The sequence below is a fragment of the Ambystoma mexicanum genome, chromosome 9, assembly GCF_040938575.1.
Source record: "Ambystoma mexicanum isolate Mex_15411 chromosome 9, UKY_AmexF1_1, whole genome shotgun sequence".
In the NCBI taxonomy this organism is placed as follows: domain Eukaryota; kingdom Metazoa; phylum Chordata; class Amphibia; order Caudata; family Ambystomatidae; genus Ambystoma; species Ambystoma mexicanum.
The window spans coordinates 806474627-806496108 of NC_090931.1; the positions used below are offsets into that span (position 1 = coordinate 806474627).

Sequence of the window (21482 nt, forward strand, 5' to 3'; positions counted from 1 at the left end):
TTGCTTCCAAGGCGATCATGTTGCCCCTGAGCTATCCTCCCCAGACGGCCAGAACGACCAGTTTGAATCTAATTCTGGGAGTGATAATACGTTTGCAGCCACCTAGGATGTGCCAGCAATAGAATTGGGTGTCCTCTGCTTATCTCGGTTAACTGCCAAATGGGAGATTCCATGCCAACCTGATTCTGTCAAGTGCTTTAAAAGAATCTTTGTCCCTCATCAAGAACTCTTGGGCATTAGGTACACCGTCTCACTACGAAGCTGTATGGTCAGCTTGGATTGACATCTGGATCCTGCATTAGCCTCACCAGTCGAGGTAGCACTGGCAAGCACTTTCCTGCATATTGCTACGGACCATCTTGCCACCCCTTGTAATGCTCACACTGTCCCCCACACAAATTAGCTACTTAGATGGCCTAAGCACTTTGTGGAGATACCTTGCAAGTGTGCATGCTGAGCTAGCAACCATGGTGGCTTTTACTTTGCCTGTCTAACAATCGCTCTTCATCTCAGTTCCATTTGTCGATCTGCCCTCTTTTGCAAAAGTTCACCACCCTGAATTATATTTACCACTTCAGGATCTGTGATGTGACCTTAATGCATAGGTGTTAACTGATCTTGCCTCATTCCCCCGTACCCTTTATTCTCCTCCATGTGAGGGTTTGTAATGTAACGAGCGGGGTTAGCATTGAATGGTTTCTACCCTGGCTCTTGGAGGATATGTTCGTTGATTGCAATTCAGCACATTTCAAAACTCCAGTGAATGAATACGTAAGTAGTGTTATAAAGGGAGCAATGGCAATATGGCGAAAAGGTGGAAGTCCTTCTATGTTGTGCATACAATGGCACGCTACTGTTTAATTGGCTCTTATCACACAGCTTAGCCCGTTCCCGCATGAAGACTATTGGACATCTGTGTGGTCTGGCAAAGTAGACTTTGCCTTGAGCCACAATCTAATCTAGCACCTTTTTAATGTTGTAACTTGGCAATAGTGTTCTCTTTTTTGCTGAAGGGCAATATTGATGTAATTGTCCAGGCGGACATGTTGTTGCAGTGCTTTAGCATCTGCGGTGTGGAGCGTGATCATCAGATTTCTCCAAAAGCAACCTAGATCCCATGGTACACGCCCACATTCTGAGCTAGCTGTCGGCTACCCCTTCTACTCCCCTTATGTTTGCCTCCCACTTTGCTCTTATCGTTTGAAAATGAAGTACTTAACGTGCCAACTTCGTTCTCTATTCGTCACTCACCACCATCTGTGCCTCCTCCCCTTCTTAACTGCCATGGAAAAAGTAGAGTTCTTTTTGATTTTTCATGTGGCCATCATTGTTTCAAACCCCCCCCATCACAAAACTCCTAACATTCCTAAAAAGCCATTTGCACTGTGCATATATTGTGGGGACTTCTTGACCAGAATGACCAGGCGTGAGGGCACTCAGTAATGGATTTTATTTGCTCTGGCCTTTTCCTTAGGCTAATGGCCTGTTAACAGTTGGTACGGTCCGGCCCAGGTCATAATTGTCGAAACAAGTAATTTCTATGTATCTGGCGACACTACAAAGTAGCTGTCAATAAAAAGGTTCTAACTGCGCATTAATGACAGCGCTTTGTTTTACCCTTTGTAAAAGACTGAAAATACATGCTTTCATCTAGACCGTGATCTACCTGTCTCTGACTCAGTCAAAACTCTTGGAGTCTATTTGGATTCCAACCTATCCATGGACAGACGGGTCAACGCAATAGCCTCTTCAGCTGCATATCATGCCAAACTAATCAATGCAGTCAGGCCCTTTCTCTCCAAAGAGAACTGCACAAACATAGCCAGAGCCATCACTGGCTCCAGGCTAGACAACTGCAATGTACTCTTTCTAGGAACGTCCAATAAAAATCTGGAGAGGTTACAAGTCATACAGAATAGTGCTCTCCATGCTGCCCAAGTCATTGCTAAAAGAGAACACATCTTGGAGGCCAGAAAACTAGCCCACTGGCTCCCAATAAAGGAAAGAATCGTCTTCAAAGCTCTGACACAGTCCCACAAGTGCATTCACCTCACTGCTCCTGTTTACCTCTCACAAAGGATCCACCCCGTCTCCTCTACAAGGCCAAAGCAGATCACCATATACCAACATGCTCTGTGTTCCACTAGTAAAAAGAGCCAGAGCAGGCGGATCCAGCTTCCCATACCTCGCACCCACACACTGGAATGCCCTCCCTCGCACAATTCGAGGTGAGCCCTCCTTCATCGCTTTCCGTAAAGCTATGAAAATCATCCTCTTCACATAAGGTCCCTCGCATCAGCATGAACACTAATCATATGTCCCACTGCATAAGATGTAATGTTATGACCAAATGCATAAACTGATATATGATATGGCATTTGTTTTTTTTTGTGTTTATTTCCAACTTTATTTAATAATTATACAGAAAATAATACAACTGAGTAACGCGCCTATACACAAGTGTTTCAAGGCGCAAAGCTGTAATGATAATTATGTTTGTAACATTCATAATGTGCCAACGACTGCTACCATTCCCATACCCTTGTAACTAAGCTCTTGCAAGTAACAGCGCCTCAATGCCCCTGGGCTGTTTGTGCGCTATATAAATAAATAGTGAACCATCATATTGCGCTGATTAAAGGTCCCAAGCCAGGTAAATATACGCTCCAGTTTTGATCCAAAATTGAAATGCTCGAAATACATTACATAGAATTGGAGGGGTGGGAGAGTGTGTGTGGTGTGGGTTAATCATTGAAGGTAGAAGTTTAATGCAAAATGCTTTGCCCAAAGAGTTACATGACCTTGTCAACTTGCAATTTTAAAAAGAGGTTAAAAGAAAATAGAGCTATGGAGGAAGAGGAGTACGAATTTGATACAGCTGGGTCTTTGATATGCAAAGCTTCTGTTTTTAACTGATGGTCTGTATTCTGAGCAATATTTCATTTGGTAGATGTTTGTCGCCTGTATCACCTATGTTTGTTTATATACAGTTTTGAGGAGCAAAGTGTCTTCAAGTTGTTACCAAATGGCATTTTGCTCCAGAATACAAAAAATGGACCCAACACGTGTTTATCTTTTTGTGTCACTTTATTCAATGTATGCGCAGCTAACAGTCAATACTGATATTGTGAATGTTTTCATTTAGGTATGCCACCGGTTTGCTAGCAAATTATGAAGCATTTTGCAGTGGGCTTCAGTGGAACATTCATCAAGAGCAACCTCGTTCATTGGAAAGGTCAACCTGCAGGTTTGTCCCTAACAATAAGGCCACAACGAGTAGTATATGGGATTCCTTTAAAATTGTTCCTTTTCATTCTTTCATGACCTGATTTGTATTTGTCACATATTGCAAACACATTTGTTACTCCATGTTCCACAATAAATCTGCATAGCAGTGCTTTCCTGCCACGTACGTTATTGGAGAGTGGGGAACTGTTTGATTCAAAACAGCTATTTCCTGGTTCCTTTATTCCCATTAAACGCTCGTCTTCACCTCATAAACAAAATGAAATGGCGGACCCTATAAAAGACCGCTGGTGTCTGTGTGTTTTTGTTTTTTTAACCCATGTTTAGTATAGGCATGACTGCCTCACTCTCTGTCCAACAAACCCGTGCCAACTGTTTTACCTACACCACATTGCCCCAACTGTAAATCTTCTCTGTATTCCAACCAATCATCACTGAGCTTTTTTTCTTATCCTCACCTGCATGCTTGCTTGAGAGCTACTGGAAGTCTGAACAGCGAACTCACCAGCCTTTACACTGGTACACATATCCCCATAATAAATTGAGCTATACGTGTATTATGCAAAATGCATCTTTAGGAACTGCAACTGTGATTAAGTTGATTTAATTTTGTCCCTCATTGAGCTGCAAGATTGTGGGAGAATGTTGCTCTTTTCCCCATTTCCAAGTAACTCTCTGCCCCTTCCAATGTCCTTGTTGTCATGTGAGTTACAGTAGCAGTGATAGCAAGCCACTATTGGTATTACTGGATTTCTTATTGCGCTCTGATACGGCCAAGTTGCAACGCATCACCAAATATACTTTAAGTTGATGCAGCAGGCTACATAACTGTCTACTTTATCTTTTAAATAAATAAATGATCATCATCATATGGCTTTTATTCAACAATTAGTCATTTGCCAAAAAACACATACACATCTCGATATTAGCGATAGTTCAATGTAAAACACATCAAATAATGAAAAGCATGAATTAAAATATGTCTAACACATTTGTGAATACTATTGGGCCAAATCATCACAGTACCACAACACTATTAATTAATTGAGTTCACCCTGTTCAATTTAACATCTCCTAGGTTGAGGTAATGTATATCACAGTAAAACCACTGGCCAATGGCACACCGGGAACGGGTCAAAGCACCAGTTCCTATATTAACCCTTACAAATCCCAAATTAGCAATAGAAAAAAGCACATTTCCCAATCCACAGTCAAGGAAAAAAGTAAAAGAGGAGAATCAAATTTATGGGCAACACTGGACTCTTATCAATAGACCTTAAAAGGATGCTCAAAAGAGCAAGAAAATGCATTTATAAACTGATATTTATTTATTTGTTCATAAAGCGCCGAAGCTCGCAACTATCAGGGTGCTACAAATATACAAGGACAAGAGGAGACGAGACAAAACATAAAGTCCTAATCGTGGGTCAATCAGCTAAGCAGGAGAATGGGAGTCAGTCAAATAGATGCATTTTTAGACGCTTTCGAAAAGCCAAGTAACAATTCTGCAAGCTGAGCTCTGGTGGCAAGGTGTTCCAGTCTTGAGCTGTCAGTACGGTAAAAGATCGTCCCAGGCCTCTGGCTTTCCTAGATTTGGTGACAGCCAGTAGACCGCTTGAGGTGGACCAAACTAGTTTTGAGGGAACATATGGTTTTAGTTGTTCCTTTAGTTAGACGGGAGCCTTTCCATGAAAGCATCTATGGGCCTTCAAAAGACTTGTGAAGTGTTATCTGTCTGTAATTTCCATCCAGTGAAGTTTCCTCCAACCTTGGGAGACATGCTTTTTCCTGGGAATGTCAAGGATGATCCACACAGCTTCGTTCTGAAGAATCCGCAATCTCTTGATGCAGTTACTGCTGACACCGACCAATAGGGAATTACAGTAATCGAGACCGAGCATGATAATTGCCCTAACCAGAGTTTCGCGATTATTAGGAGACCGCAAAGGTTTTATTTGTCTTAATACTGTCGATGGTATTGTGAAGTGCCTACTACTTCGTCGACGTGTGAATCGGCGCTGAGCGAGGCCTTCATATGGACCCCCAGAGTTTTCACAGTGGGGTAAAGCTAGATCGCTGCGAGACCAGAGACCATGTCAAAGCCCAACCAGGTTCAGGGACTAATCAGCCCAGCCACTTATCCTGACCGCTTTCCTAACCATTCGGGACCTATCATTTGATGTCCTTGCCTTGAGAAAAACCTTGAGGTTGAAACACGTGTCGGCACAAACTATCTGAAAGCATGTGGCTTTCTTTCTAAACCTTCTTGAAAAACTCACCAATATATTTAACACCTAGGTGAAACAATGCCAATCAGGCATGGTGCAAATAGCAAAAAGAATACAATAATAAATACGACAGAAAATGTGGAAAAACACAACCTAAGTGTGGAAAATCATAAAATCATACTTATTGATAACTGGGTATCACAAGCCAGCACCAAAGTACAAAGAAGTGATCTCAGGCAAACAAAACCAGTATCTTCCATGGTGTAATACACTGGGACTCGGCTGGGCTGTCATTCCATCGAGGTTCTGGAAGTGTTCCCTCCATGTACTCTGTGTGATATTATCAACCAAGTAATTTCCACCACCTTCTTTGTTCCCACTGAAAAACCTCCCAAAACAATGTGGTATTCCTGGATTTGGAAGCTTCCGGTAACCTTTCCCATTCCTGCTGAGTTTAGCTATCTTTTTTAGACTTGATTATCCGTCTATACTGTGCTCTTAGATGCCTCAGCTCGGCCCTGTTAACGCCCAAACCACTCTTTAGGCAGACCAAAATGCCAAGCTTTTCTGTCTTACAATCCTCATCATACCAGCAGGCGCTTTTGATAGCACGTTTTTTTACACAATTGCAGGGCTTTGTGACCAGGGGTTTTATGCCCAAAATTAGCCCGTCATATACAAGAAAGGCTTTGGCGTTGGAAGGGTCCATAGTCAATCGCCGCTCCAAATCAGGCAGGATTGACACATAGATTCCATGTTTCAGGGACTTCAAGTCAAGGTCGGACCACTTCATCCTTAGTTTGAATTGTCCTTGGATTTGGTCTATATTACTAGGATTACACTGGGAAACCCTGTCTTGCATGCCCATATGTGTTGGCTTTAGGCACAATGGCCTGTGATCACTCCCCTGTTTATCAGAGGTTGTTGCATATGCCCACATCCTCTTGGATGTAGTCAATATGCGAGGTATAGCTATTCCCCTGGTAAGTGGGCTTAGCTGGCTGGTCTTTCTCAAAGCGCCAATTGCATGCCCTTAGATCCATGCCAATGGGGGGGGGGGGATTTCCCACATCTCATCATGATCATCCCAAACCCCCCTCCATATAAGACAGGTGTTCAGTTTGCAGGTTCAGATCACCAACCAATATAATTTGGGGGCCCGATCCCTCTTTTACTTACTAGTTTCTGCGAGTCTCCTTGCCAATTGTATTGCGTTGGACAAGTTTTAGTTTATGACGCGATTGTATACTTTAAACATGGAGATCGGTGGACCGCCCAGGGATCACGCACCAAATACTGGACATCTGGTGAACTAGATTCTATCTTTGATATTTGCCAATCAAGATCAGTGTTAATCCATGTTGCCAGGCCGCCAGAGGGTCTTCCTTTTTTCCCTTTAATTGCCGGGACTTGGAACACCTCGCACCCCTGGAATGAAATCAACCCCAGTTCCCATTTTTCTTGGAAGCACACTACATCATAACCCCGAAGGAAGCTTCACCAATTGGGATCTGCCAGATGTTTTCATAGGCTGGCTATGTTCCATGAGATTAAACTAATTTATCTCCCATTTGGTTGCCACTTGACTATGGGGGTAAGGGATTGTCCGTCCACTCCATCCAGGCCAGTGCCTGCCTGGCTGGTGCTTGTCTCATGTCTGATGTTTGTAGACCCCCTCTGTACTGTTCCTCGTGCTGCGTATTTCATATTCAAAATACCCATAGTCTGCTTATTGATAGTTGGCCTAATTTTTATTCCAGACCCTCAGAGAGGGGTACACCCGGAGCTCGATGGACAGCAGGCCTTGCATCAGATACTCACTTTTCAGGGAGACCACAACCATAACATCACTGCTGTTGGACATTTTCTGGCTCACTTAAGTTATGTCACTCCTAATGATGGAGTTGCACCCTCTTGATGTAAAGAATGCACTTGTTGATCAGTGACTCCTGTGTTTCTAAAACCCATGTTTTGTTTTTGCTACATTGTGTAATGTGACAGAGGGATTGTTCTGCCCTACCCCATTCCTGCAATTATCATTTGGTTGATTAAGAGGGCCATCTGAGGAACCCTCTGCTACTCCTATGCCCAAAGTGGTTAGAATTAGGTGCGCTAACCCAAAGCTAAGTCGTTTTTAGTGTGTTGAAATTCTTTGTGTGCCAGTTTCTGCCATAGAGGTTAAGAGAGCGTCTTATCTTATCTAACATGTTTACACATTAATATGCACCAAATGATGTAAGACTTTTCATAGTGCACAGTGATTTGTCAGAGAATTGGGTACATCTTTCAATGTTCTTTATAGATGGCTCCATACAGTAAAGGAAATAAATGTGGCTGTTGCTCATAGAAATATTAAATTAAGCATTCTATATGGGCGGAGTAGGGGGGAATTCTACCATTGCCACTGCTGTGGTGAGTTTGTGAGAACTGCATCACAAGCAGGAGTTGGACTTATCTAGGTCTTCAATCTGAAGAGGACATAAGTTAATGGGACATTTTTATTTACATGCATTAGTGGAAGCACATTGTTTGTGTTGCATCATTCCTTTGTTGTTAATAGCTTGAAACGGGACAACATTGGTTTGTTTTTCAACCGTCCGGATAGTCTATACAACAATAAATATTAAATTGGTTTCTTGCCCTTATTGTTCAAGGATACACCAAACAAAGTTGACACAGGACCATCCATTAACTCTGGAAAAAGAGACGTTTGACCACTTTGGTGCAAAAGTGTCTCTTTTTACTGTGCCAACAGTTACCTTTACAAATGGTCTTTCTTCAGGACTACTATTGCAATGATTGACTGACCTCTTAAGGAAGTGTGGCGGTTGTGAATCCAGTATTTTTTCCATTCGTGTTAATGAAGGTTGTTGAGGGATTGTTCTCATCATGATACATGCATGTTATTTCTATGTATTGCATAGCTTCTTGCATGGTTGTGGCCTCCTAGAACTTCAGCATCTCTAGAGGGATGGGTTTGGTTGGTTTCGGGGTTAGTTTCAGAAAGAGCAGGGCAAGATTGCAGCTGTTGCTGTGTTGGCATGCATAAGAAGCCACTTGGCTTTGTGCACAAGATAAGCATAATGTTTAAGCATAATGTTTTTTATTTCATTTTTTTGTAATTTTTTTTAGGCGAGTTGCCTTGTAAAACTTTGCCTATGCATATCCAGGGGTGGGTTTGCAGGTTGATAGAGATAGAGTATTTGTGTTATGGTGGTGTTGAGTGGTTGATTTATTTGTATCTGTTATGAAGTGAGAGGTTCTGTGGTGACCCAGTCAGGTCCATGCATGCGTTGTACATGTGCTTTAAGGAGTTATTCCTTGTGTTTTTCAGAGAGTGTTTCAGTGGTATGGTGATCTATGGTGTTGGTTATGGTAAAAGGTTGATAGGCTAGTTGATGATTAATGTTGGCATAGAGCGGGGCAACTCCACAGGTTGGCATACAGGTATCTGATCCAATGATGACGCTACTGATGCTCCCAGGTAGATCTCATATTTTATCTGTAAACCAGTCTGTTTAGTTGGTCGATCAGCATGTTGACAGTTTGACAGTTTGTGCTCTTGTTTCTGCGACTATGTTCCGAAAGAGCCTTCTAATCTTTGAAGAGATGTCCTGCTTTTTAGGTTCTGATGAAGTTCCAGGGTTCCAATGCTTTCTGGAAATTAAGGTGATCCTGCAGCTTTTGATTACTTTCGGCAGCAAGGTCCAGCATATAGTGATTATGGTTGCGAACAGTGAGTTGTCATGTCCTTTCCGGATGCAACAAGGCATTGTTAGGCGTGCAGCGTTGGTCGATCTTGGTGGTCCTGTCATATTGTAGTAGTGTTTGATGTGCTTCAACCCTTTGACTAATTTCAGTCATGTTGGGACAGTTCTGATGTTTGTTAATCTGCTTAGAATCATATGCTGTGCATAGTCCGACATCCAGTGGTCACTGCAGAGTATTGCATCTTGTTTTTCGAAAGTCGAAAAGGGGATGTCGACATAGGCGTGTCTGTAACACTATCCCTATAGTGACATGTAGTGTACCCAAAATCCCTCGTGCGTCAAGGTCCCTTAGATAGTTTTTTTCTGCCCAGAATACTGGTCGCCTTAAGCGGAGCTCGTAAGAGACATTGCCATTGACTCGATCCTTGGTCGATTTTGTTAATTATTGTTATTGTTAACTCATATCACCTCCAGCCCTTTTTTCGATGGCCATTCCACATCCCAGATCTTCGACAGATGGTGGATCTCGACGGACGGTGATCCTATCGGCGCTGCCGACCACGTGGCCCGGCCCCGGCCATCCCCACCGACCGTAAGGGTTTTTTCAGCCCTCCGGCAGCCGTATTCACACCTAGCGACCGGGCAGTCGAATACAAAGGGCGCTACCCCTAAAATATCCGTCGAGATGCATCGCAAGAAAGTGTCGGTCGACTGCAAGGTTCCGGCTCTGCCGAAAACAACTCCTCACGATCAGCTCCCGGAGGGGAGGATGGTCGATGAAAGCATCGCGAGGATAGTCTCCGAAGACTCCCAGAAAAGGCGGGTGGATTCACCGAAGCCTACTGAGAGGGTCAAGGAGAAGCCGAGACCATATGAAGGCGCGACGGGAGCGCCGGAACCCTCCCCTAGGTCGAAGGAGAGACCCAAAGACACTACTCCACCGTCTGGCCCACGGGACAGCTTCTCGGAGGGCGACGGGGGGATTTCCTCCACTTTGATCTGGAGGCAGAGAAGCAAGCCTTTCCGCCCCTAGACCGTTCTGGGTCCTCCCACTGGACCAGGGAGAGATTTGAGACCTGTATGAACAGGTTGGATAGGTTTGTGGCCATTTCTGAGCACATCCCACCTAAAAGACCAAGGGAAGTAATCCCTCATGACACTCGAGCCAAATTTCCTAGACCTTGTGACGCCCAGGAAGAGGAACTGAATACATATGACCTCACTGAGGAGGACCCTCATGTTGACACTCAGGGTGATGATGAATTCATGGATACTGAGGACCTACAAGATCCTGTAGGGGGCTATGAGGAAGACCCTGACATGTGTGACCCACAGCCATGGCAGTCCCCTGGGGCGTCAACCGACTCGGACGCATTAGATCTGGCCTCTCCACAGACTACTCCTGTCAGAGAGCCTTCACCTGTGGACGATCAGCCCACCTTTAATGCCATGCTACGCAAGGCGGCTGCTTATTTTCAAATCGATACGGGAGAAACTACCCCAGAGGTTGATTTTGTTGAAAAAATCATCAAAGAAAAGCCACCTGCTAGCCAGGCCATTCCTCTCCTCGATCATGAGGCGCCTCTTTCCCTCTTTGTCTACACCAGCCTTAGTCAGGGGTGTTAACCCACGGATTGAGAAGCTCTTTAGCCCCTCACCCGCAGACCCTTTATACATTAGGGGTCATTCCATCCCAGATTCCCTGGTGGTGACCACCACGAGGAAGAGGGCAGGGGTTCCTCTGTCCACCAGTGAAGCACCCCCTGATAAAGAGGGTTAAAAGCTCAATGATCTCGGGAAGAGGATTACATCGTCCGCGGCATTTGGCTGTTGGCTAGTTACGCTGATGCCCAGTGGGGCATGTTGCGCGAAGGCCTAAAGGAAGTCCCTGAACCTCTTTGCACCCGTCTTTTGGCCACTGTTACAGAAGGCACTCAAGTGAACCAGAGCATCATTAAAAATACCTTAGATGCTGCAGAAACAGCTGGCCGTTCCTTAGTCCAGGGCGTACTCCTTAAAAGGCATGCATGGCTTAGGAACTCAGGGTTCAAGCCAGAGACACAGGCGTCCCTCATTAACAAACCCCTGGAGGACTCCAACTTGTTGGGAAAGGGGGTTGACGACGCACTGGAAACTGCAAAAAAGAGCATGAGACTTTAAAAACCCTGGACCAGATCACAAGACCCCCAATAAGCGCGGATATGGAAATAGGCGCTTTTTTCATGACCAACGACAAGCTCAGCAACAGTACACCTCAGCCAGCAACTGGTCCTCCCCTCAAGGAACCAACACGGCATACGCTCAGAGAGGCCAACGTCGTGGCAAAGGAAGGGGTTGTGGCCCTACTCCTAGAGGTTCCCCGGCCACCACCACTAAATGACCCGATAATTCGGTTCCCGCCCATGCATCCCCGGTCGGGGGCCGGTTAACATCTTTTCTCCAGACATGGGAGGGGATTACCACAGACCGTTGGGTACTGTCAACTATAGCCCACGGTTACTGCATCGAGTTCAGCCGGTTCCCGACATTCAGACCTCCAAAGGGAAGACGTCTCACACTAGAACACCTTCTCATCCTCTTCAGGAAGTGGAATCACTGCTGCAAAAAGGAGCCATAGAGCTTGTGCCTCCATCACAGTTGAAGGAGGGGATTTATTCAGTATACTTCCTTGTACTCAAAAAGGATCTAACCATGCGCCCTGTATTAGATCTACGCCCAGCGAACAAATTTGTAAAACCTCAAAAATGTCGTATGGTGACTCTGCAGGAAGTAATCCCCCCCCTGCTCACCACACAGGGGGATTACATGGCAACACTAGACATGAAAGATACATATTTTCATATTTCAATGTTGCCAGCGCACAGGAAATACCTCAGGTTCATGATAGAAGGCAAACGCTATCAGTTCAAAATGCTACCCTTTGGCATAGCCTCAGCGCCAAGGGTATTCACGAAGGTACTGGCAGTGGCACATCTGCGCAGGTTGTCCATTCCGGTTTATCCTTACCTCGACGACTGGCTCATAACGGGGGATTCTTACGAAACATGCTTCTCAAATACCCAAAAGACTATAGACCTCTTGTTCCACCTGGGCTTCTCCATCAACGAGAAGAAGTCCAGTCTAGACCCCAGCCAAGTCAAGCAATTACTAGGGGCTCTAATTTGAACAAGGGATGGCCTCGTCTTCCCCTCCAACGAGAGGGTCCAAAACATGCTGTTTCAGATCCCTCAATATGTAGCCGGTCGAGAGGCGACGGTACGCAAAGCCATGCGATTGCTAGGAATGATGGCGTCATGTATTTATTTGGTTCCTCACGTGTGCCTGCGCATGCGCCCAATGCAAGAGTGGCTCAACAGCCAGTGGTGTCAGGCCAGCAGACAATGGGACTATCTAGTGGTTGTCTCGCAAGCCCTGGTTCTCTCGCTGCAGTGGTGGTCGAGGGAAAACCTTGTGATGGGGAAATCCTTCACCACTCCCGCAGTGGAAGCCACTCTAACCACAGACGCATCCCTCACAGGATGGGGGGCTCACCTATCCCATCAGACTGCGCACAGAGTTTGGACTCCAAGTGTGGCGTCCAAACACATAAACCTACTGGAATTCTTGGCGGTCTTCAAAGCACTGAAGGCCTTCCAGACACACTTAGAAGGAAAAACAGTGCTGATCCTCACGGACCGCACCACGGCCATGTACTACCTAAACAAGCAGGGGGGCACTCACTATCCAGGACTGTCCAAGCTGTCCCATAACATCTGGAAGTGGGTTCTCAAACAACATGTTCCTGTTATCACAACATGTACCAGGGGAACTCGATCTTCTGGTAGACGGACTCAGCAGAGACTTCCCTCTATCCGCAGAGTACGAATGGCGATTACACCAAGACGTCATCGCTAACGTTTTCGCAGAATAGGGCTTCCCAGAGATCGACCTGTTCGCAACTCTGGAGAACACCCAATGCCAGATACGCCTCCAGGTACCCCCAGAACCGCTCCAAAGGGAACGGCTTCTGGATAACAGGGTCAGGGAAATTTGTCTACGCTTTTCTCCTCAACTCCCCTTCTCAACAAGATAGTGCACAAGATGCACCAGGACCAAGTTACCTTGATAATGGTGGCCCCCATGTGGGCCTGCCAACCCTGGTTCGCTCATCTGATGGAGATGTCACTGTCTCCTCGAGTGAAATTACCCTACCCGTACAACATGTTGTCACAGGACACAGGCCGAACTCTGCATCCATGCCTGCAGACCCTGAACTTGGCAGCCTGGCTCCTTAGGTCATAGAATTTGGACATTTGCAGCACCCTCAGAGATGCATGGACATTCTCAGGGAGGCTAGGAAACCGAACACTCGTTACTGCCACTCTAGTAAGTGGAAACGGTTCGTCATCTGGTGTAACTCGAGGAGCATCAACCCAGTTGACTGCTCTCCCACACATATTGTGTTATACCCGACTCACTTGCTGGACTCCGGTTTAGTCTTTAATTTTATTAAAGTTCACCTAGCTGCACTCCATCTACACTATGTCACAACATAAGGTGTCATGGTGGAAGGTTTCAGTTATTAAAGCCTTCATGGAGGGAGTGAAAAGAATTCACCCTCCTATATCTAACCCAGTTCCCGGATGGGATCTGAACGTCGTGTTAACCAGGCTAATGGGCTCCCCCTTCGAGCACATGCATAAAGCAAGCCTTAAGGATCTCACTCTCAAGACTGCTTTCTTGATTGATATCACCTCCATTAAGAGAGTGAGTGAACTACAAGCGCTCTCTATCCTGGATCCCTTCGTAACAGTTCACAAAGATAAGGTGGTTCTACGCACACACCCTAGGTTTGCACCGAAATTAATTTAGAAGTTTCATGTCAACCAGTCCATAGAACTACCAACGTTCTTTCAAAACCCTTCAAACTTGGGCGAGAAGAGCCTACACACACTCGATGTGTGCAGGGCAGTCATGTTTTATATGGAAAGAACTCGTCCAGTAAGAAAGACTAATCAGTTCTTTGTCTCAGTGGCGGCAGGAAGAGAAGGAGATGCAGTTTCCAAATCCACTATCTCTAGATGGATTGTCCAGTGCATCACTCTCTGCTACACTCTTGCTAAGAGAGAACTGCCCTTCAAGCCTAGAGCACATTCTACTCGAGGCACCGGGGCATCCATAGCATTCATTGCAAATGTTCCCCTTGAGTCAATATGCAAAGCGGCAACCTGGGGTTCTGTACACACTTTACAAAACACTATTGTCTAGATGCCCATTCTAGATCTGATTCCCAGGTGGGACGAGCAGTACTAAGACATTTTCTCTACTGTTCCTTCTCACAACCCACCTCCAACTCCGGGTACTGCTCGCTAGTCTATGCACAGCATGTGATTCTAAGCAGATTAACAAACATCAGAAGACATACATTACTTACCGTAAAAGCATTTCTGATGGTTGTATCTGCTTCGATTCACATGCGCCCATCCTTCCTCCCTGCTCGGATGGAAGGAACATAGACGTCTTATTACTTTCTCTATTTTCTGTACTCACTCACGTTAGTCATAAGGCTCCCTCATGGCAGAAAAAATACAAACAGAAGGACTTCGATGCGTGAGGGATTTTGAATACACTGCACGTCACTTTAGGGATAGTGTTACAGACATGCCTATGTCGACGTCCTCTTTTCGACTTTTGAAAAACAAGATGCAATACTACGCAGTGACCACTGGATGTCGGACTATGCACAGCATGTGAATCTAAGCAAATACAACCATCAGAAATGCTTTTACGGTAAGTAATGCATGTCATATGATTGTTTTGCATTTGCAACAATTAGAAAAATTATTAAACTCTTTATTTGCTTTGCATGAAATAGTTAAGATTTTAAAGTCCTTCTTTAATTCCTTGCCATGGCTCCTAATGAGTTAACAATGATATATTGGTGCATAGGAGTACTTCAGCGTTTTCTTTCTCTGTAACTAGGTAAACCAGATAAGGAATTGGATGGAAACCTTTCTGAGCCCCTGCATCCCAGTGGCCTCTGCAATGGAAGACAATATTGGGGACCAGGCTGATGCAAGAACAGTACGGACTGAAGATAACGGGACCAGAGAGGAGGATGTGTCAGAGGTCCTGCGGCTCAATGTGGGAGGATGTGTGTTCACAGCTAGGAGGGAATCTCTGTGCCGCTTCAAGGATTCCATGCTGGCAGCCATGTTCAGCGGACGTTTTCCTCTAAAAAAGGATGAATATGGTACATAAAGAATACATTTTAGTTCATGTTTCTGCAAAATGTTAAAAGCTCAATTTTACATTGCAGTACACAAGGCCCTGCAGCTAATGAAATCCATTATTTTTATTATTAAGGCTTACATACTATGTCCTACACAGTTATTGTCTAATACAGAATAACTTTTCATACCATTCCAAACATCGGTAGCCCCTAGAATTTAATCATGCAAACTTTATTCACACACATTACATACTTTATTCTCCAGCATGGGGTCTGGCATGGATTCACATGCTCATGAATATTCCCCGTCGTCAGGCTGGGAATCCTCGGTAAAGAAAAAATCAGTATCAGTTTAGTTTCTGATCTGTCTTTCTCAGTAGCAACCAATCACTGATCTCTGGGTCATACTGCCCCCAGCCAATGACTGCCCTCTCCCTTAGCCCCGCCTCTGGCAGCCATCTTCAGATTTTTACTGCACGCTCAAGTGTGGGAGTCCTCTTGTTTAGCTCTCGAGCTTTTGCTGCATTTTCGTGCTTTTTCAAAGAGAATTTCTCATTTTTCAGTCAAATGGAGCCACAAGCTCCACCGTCTCTACATCCGATTAACGGGGATCTGTGTCGGATTTTTTCTACGCCCCTCGAGGGTGAAAATGTTGTCGAGTTACACTTCCTGGAACATTCCAGAAGTTTCTGCGGCCTACCCGAACATGTCCCAGGAGAAAGGAAGCTCGACGCCCAGAAAGCTGTTCAGGGTCTGCCCTGGATGCCAGCTACAGAATGTGTTCAAGGAGGACGAGCATTCGAAATGTCTCTACTGCCTTCATGAGGACAAAACGCACGTGGAGAAGGACTGTGCGTTCTGCAGGAACATGTCAGAACGGACCATCAGGGACCGACATCTTCGTCTCTCCAACTGGCTGGAAGGAAGGAGTCCGTCAGGTGAGAAGAAGTAGTAGTAGTCCGAGCGGTCTAGTCCTGTGAGGGCACCCCGGCGACGGGGGCCCAACAGAAGGCAAAGCACCGGGAGTGCTGAACGGTCGGGCTCTTCGGCTGCCAGGCAGGGCGCACCTTCCCCGTCATCATCAACCACGAGCCAACGCTCTGGTTCGGGGAAGAGGAAATCCGAGAACCCGGGTAAGCCTCTGGAGAGGCCCCGGTCGATCTCGAAGGATTCGGCCGAGGGGGGGCGAGGCAGTGACCCTCCCCCCAAGGTGAAGGCCTCAAGCGCGCCTAAGGTGGTGAAGGCCTTGATTCACCCGGCCAAGAGCTATATCGATGGAGTCGCGGCGGCCCTGGCGCAGCTTGTGGAGGCTACACCAGTGGAGGCGACCTCGGGGCCCAGAGTCTCCCTGCCTACACGGACACAACATCCGAGCAGGAGTTGGCAGAAGTCCTAGAGGGCCTCGACGAGGGCGTCGAGGAGGCCCGTCCCCACGGGAGGGATCCCGACGAGGGTGATGAGTGACGGCGGCACTGGGGAGGGTCCTAGTCAGCCGTTGCTTCCGGAGCCGCAGGATAACTCGGTGGCCATTTTGTTGGCAATACAATCCTTATGTTCAGAGATAAGGACGAGATTGCCCTTAACACCGACAGAGGACTCGGTTGCAGGTCCGGCGGAGGAACCAGAGCCGGTCCCGGCGGGAAGCCCCCCGAACAAGAGAAGACGGATCCACCCAGCCCCGCCTTCTCAGCCCTCGCGGCCTGCTCTGCCTTTACCCACGTCCCTGGGGATGACACGGGAACAGACACGGCCACGACGGGTACCAACGACGACGACGGTGACGACGGGACGGAGCTCCCATAACCAGCCCGGGCCTCCCCGTCCAATGAGATCGGATCTTTCCACGCAATGATCGCCAGGGCATCCGAGCTTTTTCAGCTCTGCCTCGAGGAGAAGGAGGAAGGTTTCTTTTACCAACAGTGTGAGGCCAGGAGGAAGTCAGTCCTCGCCGTGCCTCTGCTGGATGACATCTGGGACGAGGGTCTCACCCTTCTCAAGAACCCTTTTGCGACGCCTGCCAAGAAGGATCGGTACGAGAAGAAGTACCGGGTCCCCAACGCGGCCCCTCTGTGCCTTAGGGCACAACCTACCCCGGACTCGGTCATCTCAGCAGCGGCCAAGAAGAAAGCGGGGGGGTGGTCGGTCTCAACGTCAACTTCCCCGCCAGACGGCGAAGGGAAGAAGCTGGACGCAATGGTACGACAAGTTATCTCGTCTGCGGCAACAGCGATTAAGGCTGCCAACACCCTCGCAATCGTGGCCCGCTACGACAGGGAGTTATGGTTCAAGATCGCCCCCTGTTGGACTTTCTACCGGATGACAAGAGGGCCGAGGCCCTGGAGATCTTGCAAGAAGGCGAAGTGGCGTCGGACCACGCCATTACGGTGGCAACGGACATTGCCGACACCGGTTTCCGCCAGCTAGGCAACAGCGTTTGCCTTAGATGACGAGGTTGGCTCAAGGCGACGGATTTCCGCCAGGATGTGCAAGCCAAGGTGCTGGACATGCCGTTCGACGGGAACAACCTGTTTGGGAAAACAGTGGATGAGTCCCTCCAAGCCATCAAGGCGGACACAGAGACTGCTAGGGCCCTAGGTGTTCTCCGGCAACGGAGGCCATCCTTTCGGAGCTCCGCAGGCAAGCAGGGCGCCTCCAAGGGATTCGGCGGTGGCTCCCCTACGTACCACCAAGCGGCCCGCTCCTCGTCGCAGGAAGCCTATAGAGGACGAGGCAAGTCGGGGGGGGCCCCGCCATCGTCACCAGGGAGGCCAAGGCGGCAAGGCATCCGCCAAGCAAGATTGAACCGACAGCGGAGTCGGGGCCCCCACCGAAGCACCCCGGTGGGAGGCCAGCTGGCGAAGTTCGTCAGCGTGTGGGAGTCCATCTCCACCGACCGTTGGGTACTGGACACCCTGGCCAGGGGCACGCCCTCGAATTTCTAAAAAAGTGCCCCCGCATTCCACCCGTGGTCACGAAGGAAAATCACGTCCCTCAACTACTCTTGGAGGTGAGGGCGTTGCTCAGAAAAGGTGCCATCGAGCTCGTCCCGAAGAGGCTCCGGGGCTCCGGAGTATATTCAAGGTACTTCCTAGTAAAAAAGAAGACAGGAGGATGGCGCCCCATCCTGGACCTGCGACGGCTGAACAAATACATCAAGGCACAGAAATTCCAGATGGTCACCCTCCAGCACGTGCTGGGACAGCTGGAGGAGAGCGATTTCCTGTCGTCGTTGGATTTGGAGGATGCGTACTTCCACATCCCCATTCTGAAAGGTCACCGAAAGTTCCTCAGGTTCGTGGTCCAAGGACCGGCACTACCAGTTCAAGGCCCTCCTGTTCGGATTGAAGTCGGCACCCAGGGTGTTCACCAAGTGCCTCGCACCGGTTCCAGCGCGGTTCCACCTGCAGGGGATCCACGTCTACCCCTACCTGGACGACTGGCTCATCTGAGCAGGGAAAAGGGAGCTCGCCATGGATCATGCAGCAAAGACCGTCCAGCTGCTCTCGGACCTGGGATTCTCCATCAACTTTCCCAAATCCCACCTGGTCCCGTCCAAGTCGCACTGTTTCTTGGAGCAAAACTCACCGTCGGAAGAAAGGATAAAGGCCATCCTGGGCAAGGTGCAGCGCCTGCTGGCCACGGACGTGGCCAGGGTGAGGTCCATCAAGTCCCTCCTCGGGCTGATGTCCTCCTGCATATATCTCGTGCGCCTGTGCAGGCTTCGGATGCGCCCTCTGCAAGAGTTCCTTGACTCCCGCTGGATCCAAGCGACGGGCAGCTTCGAGGACGGGATTTCGCTCGACGAGACCTTCCGACAAGCGATCCGGTGGTGGGGCACCCGCACTCATATGATGGCGGGCGCAGACTTTCAGACCCCATCCCACCAGATAACGGTGACGACGGATGCCTCCCTGGAAGGGTGGGGAGCACACACTGGAGGTCTTCACGCAAGAGGCCTTTGGCTCCCAGAGGAGAAGAAGCTCCACATCAACATCCTGGAGCTCCGAGCAGTGTTCTGGCCCCTCAGGTCCTTTCTCCCGTCCCTCAAGGGCAAGGTGGTGAGAATTTTCACCGACAACACCACCACGATGTTCTACATCCGGAAGCAGGGAGGAACCAGATCCCCAGCCCTCTCCAAGGAAGCCCAGGATCTGTGGCATTGGGCCGTCACCCAAGGGATGTTTCTGGTACCCTTTCATCTGGCAGGGATAAAAAAACACCATCGCTGACTCACTCAGCAGGGAGCTGCGCTCGTGCCACGAGTGGGAACTACGTCCGGATCAAGTGGATCGACTTTTCCGACGATGGGGGGGGGGGGGAACCCCAGATCGACCTGTTCGCGACAGTGACGAACTCCAAGTGACAGAGGTTCGCCAGCAGGTTTCCCCAGCCGAGGAGCAATGGCGATTCTTTCTCGTTCCCCTGGGAAGGCCTGTTCCTTTATGCGTTCCCTCCGTTGTCGTTGCTGCTCGAACTCGTCAACCAGCTCAAAAGGTCCCGGTGCAGGATGATCCTGGTCGCAGCCGCGTGGCCGAGGCAGATCTGGTTCCCGGACCTTCTGGACTTGTCAGCGTCCCCACCAGTCAAGCTGCAGACAGACGTGGATCTTCTCTCCAGAGAAGGAGGCGCCATACTTCATCACGACCTGGAGTCGCTGAACTTGCAGGCCTGGCTCCTGCAGCGCTAGAGTTTGGAGGGTACGATATCCCGGCTGACTGCATTGAGGTCCTTGCAAAAGCCAGGGCGTCCTCAACTCTCAAGTGCTACGGACATAAGTGGAAGAGGTTCTCTGTCTGGTGCCGTGCACAGAAGATTAACCCTCTACGGATTACGGCCCCTCAAGTGCTGCCGTACCTACTGTCGCTGGCCAAGGCTGGACTGGCTCACGCCTCCATCAAGATCCATCTGGCTGCGATCTCCCGATACACCAGAACCACAGGACGGGCGTCCTTGTGGTCCCATCGCCTGGTGAAGGAATTTATGAAGGGACTGTTCCGATTGAAGGCCCCTGCCCCGGCGTGGGAACTCAACGTGGTGCTGACCAGGCTCATGGGGGCGCCATTTGAGCCCCTGCATTCGGCGCCGCTGAAATTCCTGTTGTGGAAGACTGCGTTTCTTGTGGCCATCACCTCTGCACGGCGAGTGGGAGAGATCCAGGCCCTATCCTGCAAGCCTCCATACTTAACTTCACGACACAAGGGTGGTGCTTAGGACACACCCTTCGTTTATGCCCAAGGTGCCGTCGGACTTCCACCTCAACGAGCCCTTGGTGTTACCTGTTTTCTTCCCGTTGCCTTCATCTCCGGCCGAGAGGACTTTGCACTTGCTGGATGTGGCTAGAGCGCTGAAGTTCTATGTGGACCGAAAGAAGAGTTTTTGGAAGACATCACAGCTGTTTGTGAACTTTAGACCTGTGAACCAAGGGAAGGCTCTCTCGAAGGCTTCCATTTCCAGATGGCTCTCCGGCTGCATCAGGCATTATCATCGGTTGGCAAACCGACCATTGCCCAGCCGTCCGAGAGCCCACTCGACCAGAGCGATCGCTGCTACCGCGGCGTTCTTGTCTGGTGTGCCCCTGCTGGACATCTGCAGGGCTGCTACGTGGAGGTCGACGCACACCTTCACGAGATTCTACTGCATCGACCGGGATTCCAGGGAGGAGTCCAGAGTCAGCCAGGCAGTGCTGCGCAACCTGTTCGCTTAAGGTGAGCCTGGTGAGGAGGTAAGAGATGCTTAATGTTGAGTTGTTGTATTGCTTAATGTTGAGCCTGTTGCCACCTCCCGTGGTTGTGCATATGTACTGCTATTTATTCTTATATTCATGAGCATGTGAATCCATGCCAGAACCCATGCTGGAGAAGGAACAAGTTACTTCCCTGTAACTGTTGTTCTCCAGCATGGGTCTGGCATGGATTCACATGCAAACCCTCCCTCCTGCCCCTTTACGGCTCTTCACTTGGTCATACTGCCACTTTGCGTGCTACCAAATCTGAAGATGGCTGCCAGAGGCGGGGGTTAGGGAGAGGGCAGTCATTGGCTGGGAGCAGTATGACCCAGAGATCAGTGATTGGTTGCTACTGAGAAAGA

General features: G+C 48.4%; 1 protein-coding gene across 8 annotated transcripts in view; it reads left to right on the forward strand.

The window, feature by feature from the left end:
* The window catches only part of KCTD18 (potassium channel tetramerization domain containing 18), a 465170-nt gene that overhangs the window by 67986 nt on the left and 375702 nt on the right, over positions 1-21482 (forward strand). For 5 of the 8 annotated variants that reach the window (XM_069615783.1, XM_069615785.1, XM_069615787.1 and 2 more), the window contains 2 exons: positions 3146-3247; positions 15146-15416. In XM_069615783.1, coding sequence (XP_069471884.1) covers positions 15167-15416 — 250 coding nt within the window. In that variant the 5' untranslated portion in view covers positions 3146-3247; positions 15146-15166. The remainder of the gene's footprint in view (positions 1-3145; positions 3248-15145; positions 15417-21482) is intronic. The other 3 variants (XM_069615788.1, XM_069615789.1, XM_069615790.1) reach the window with 1 other exon arrangement.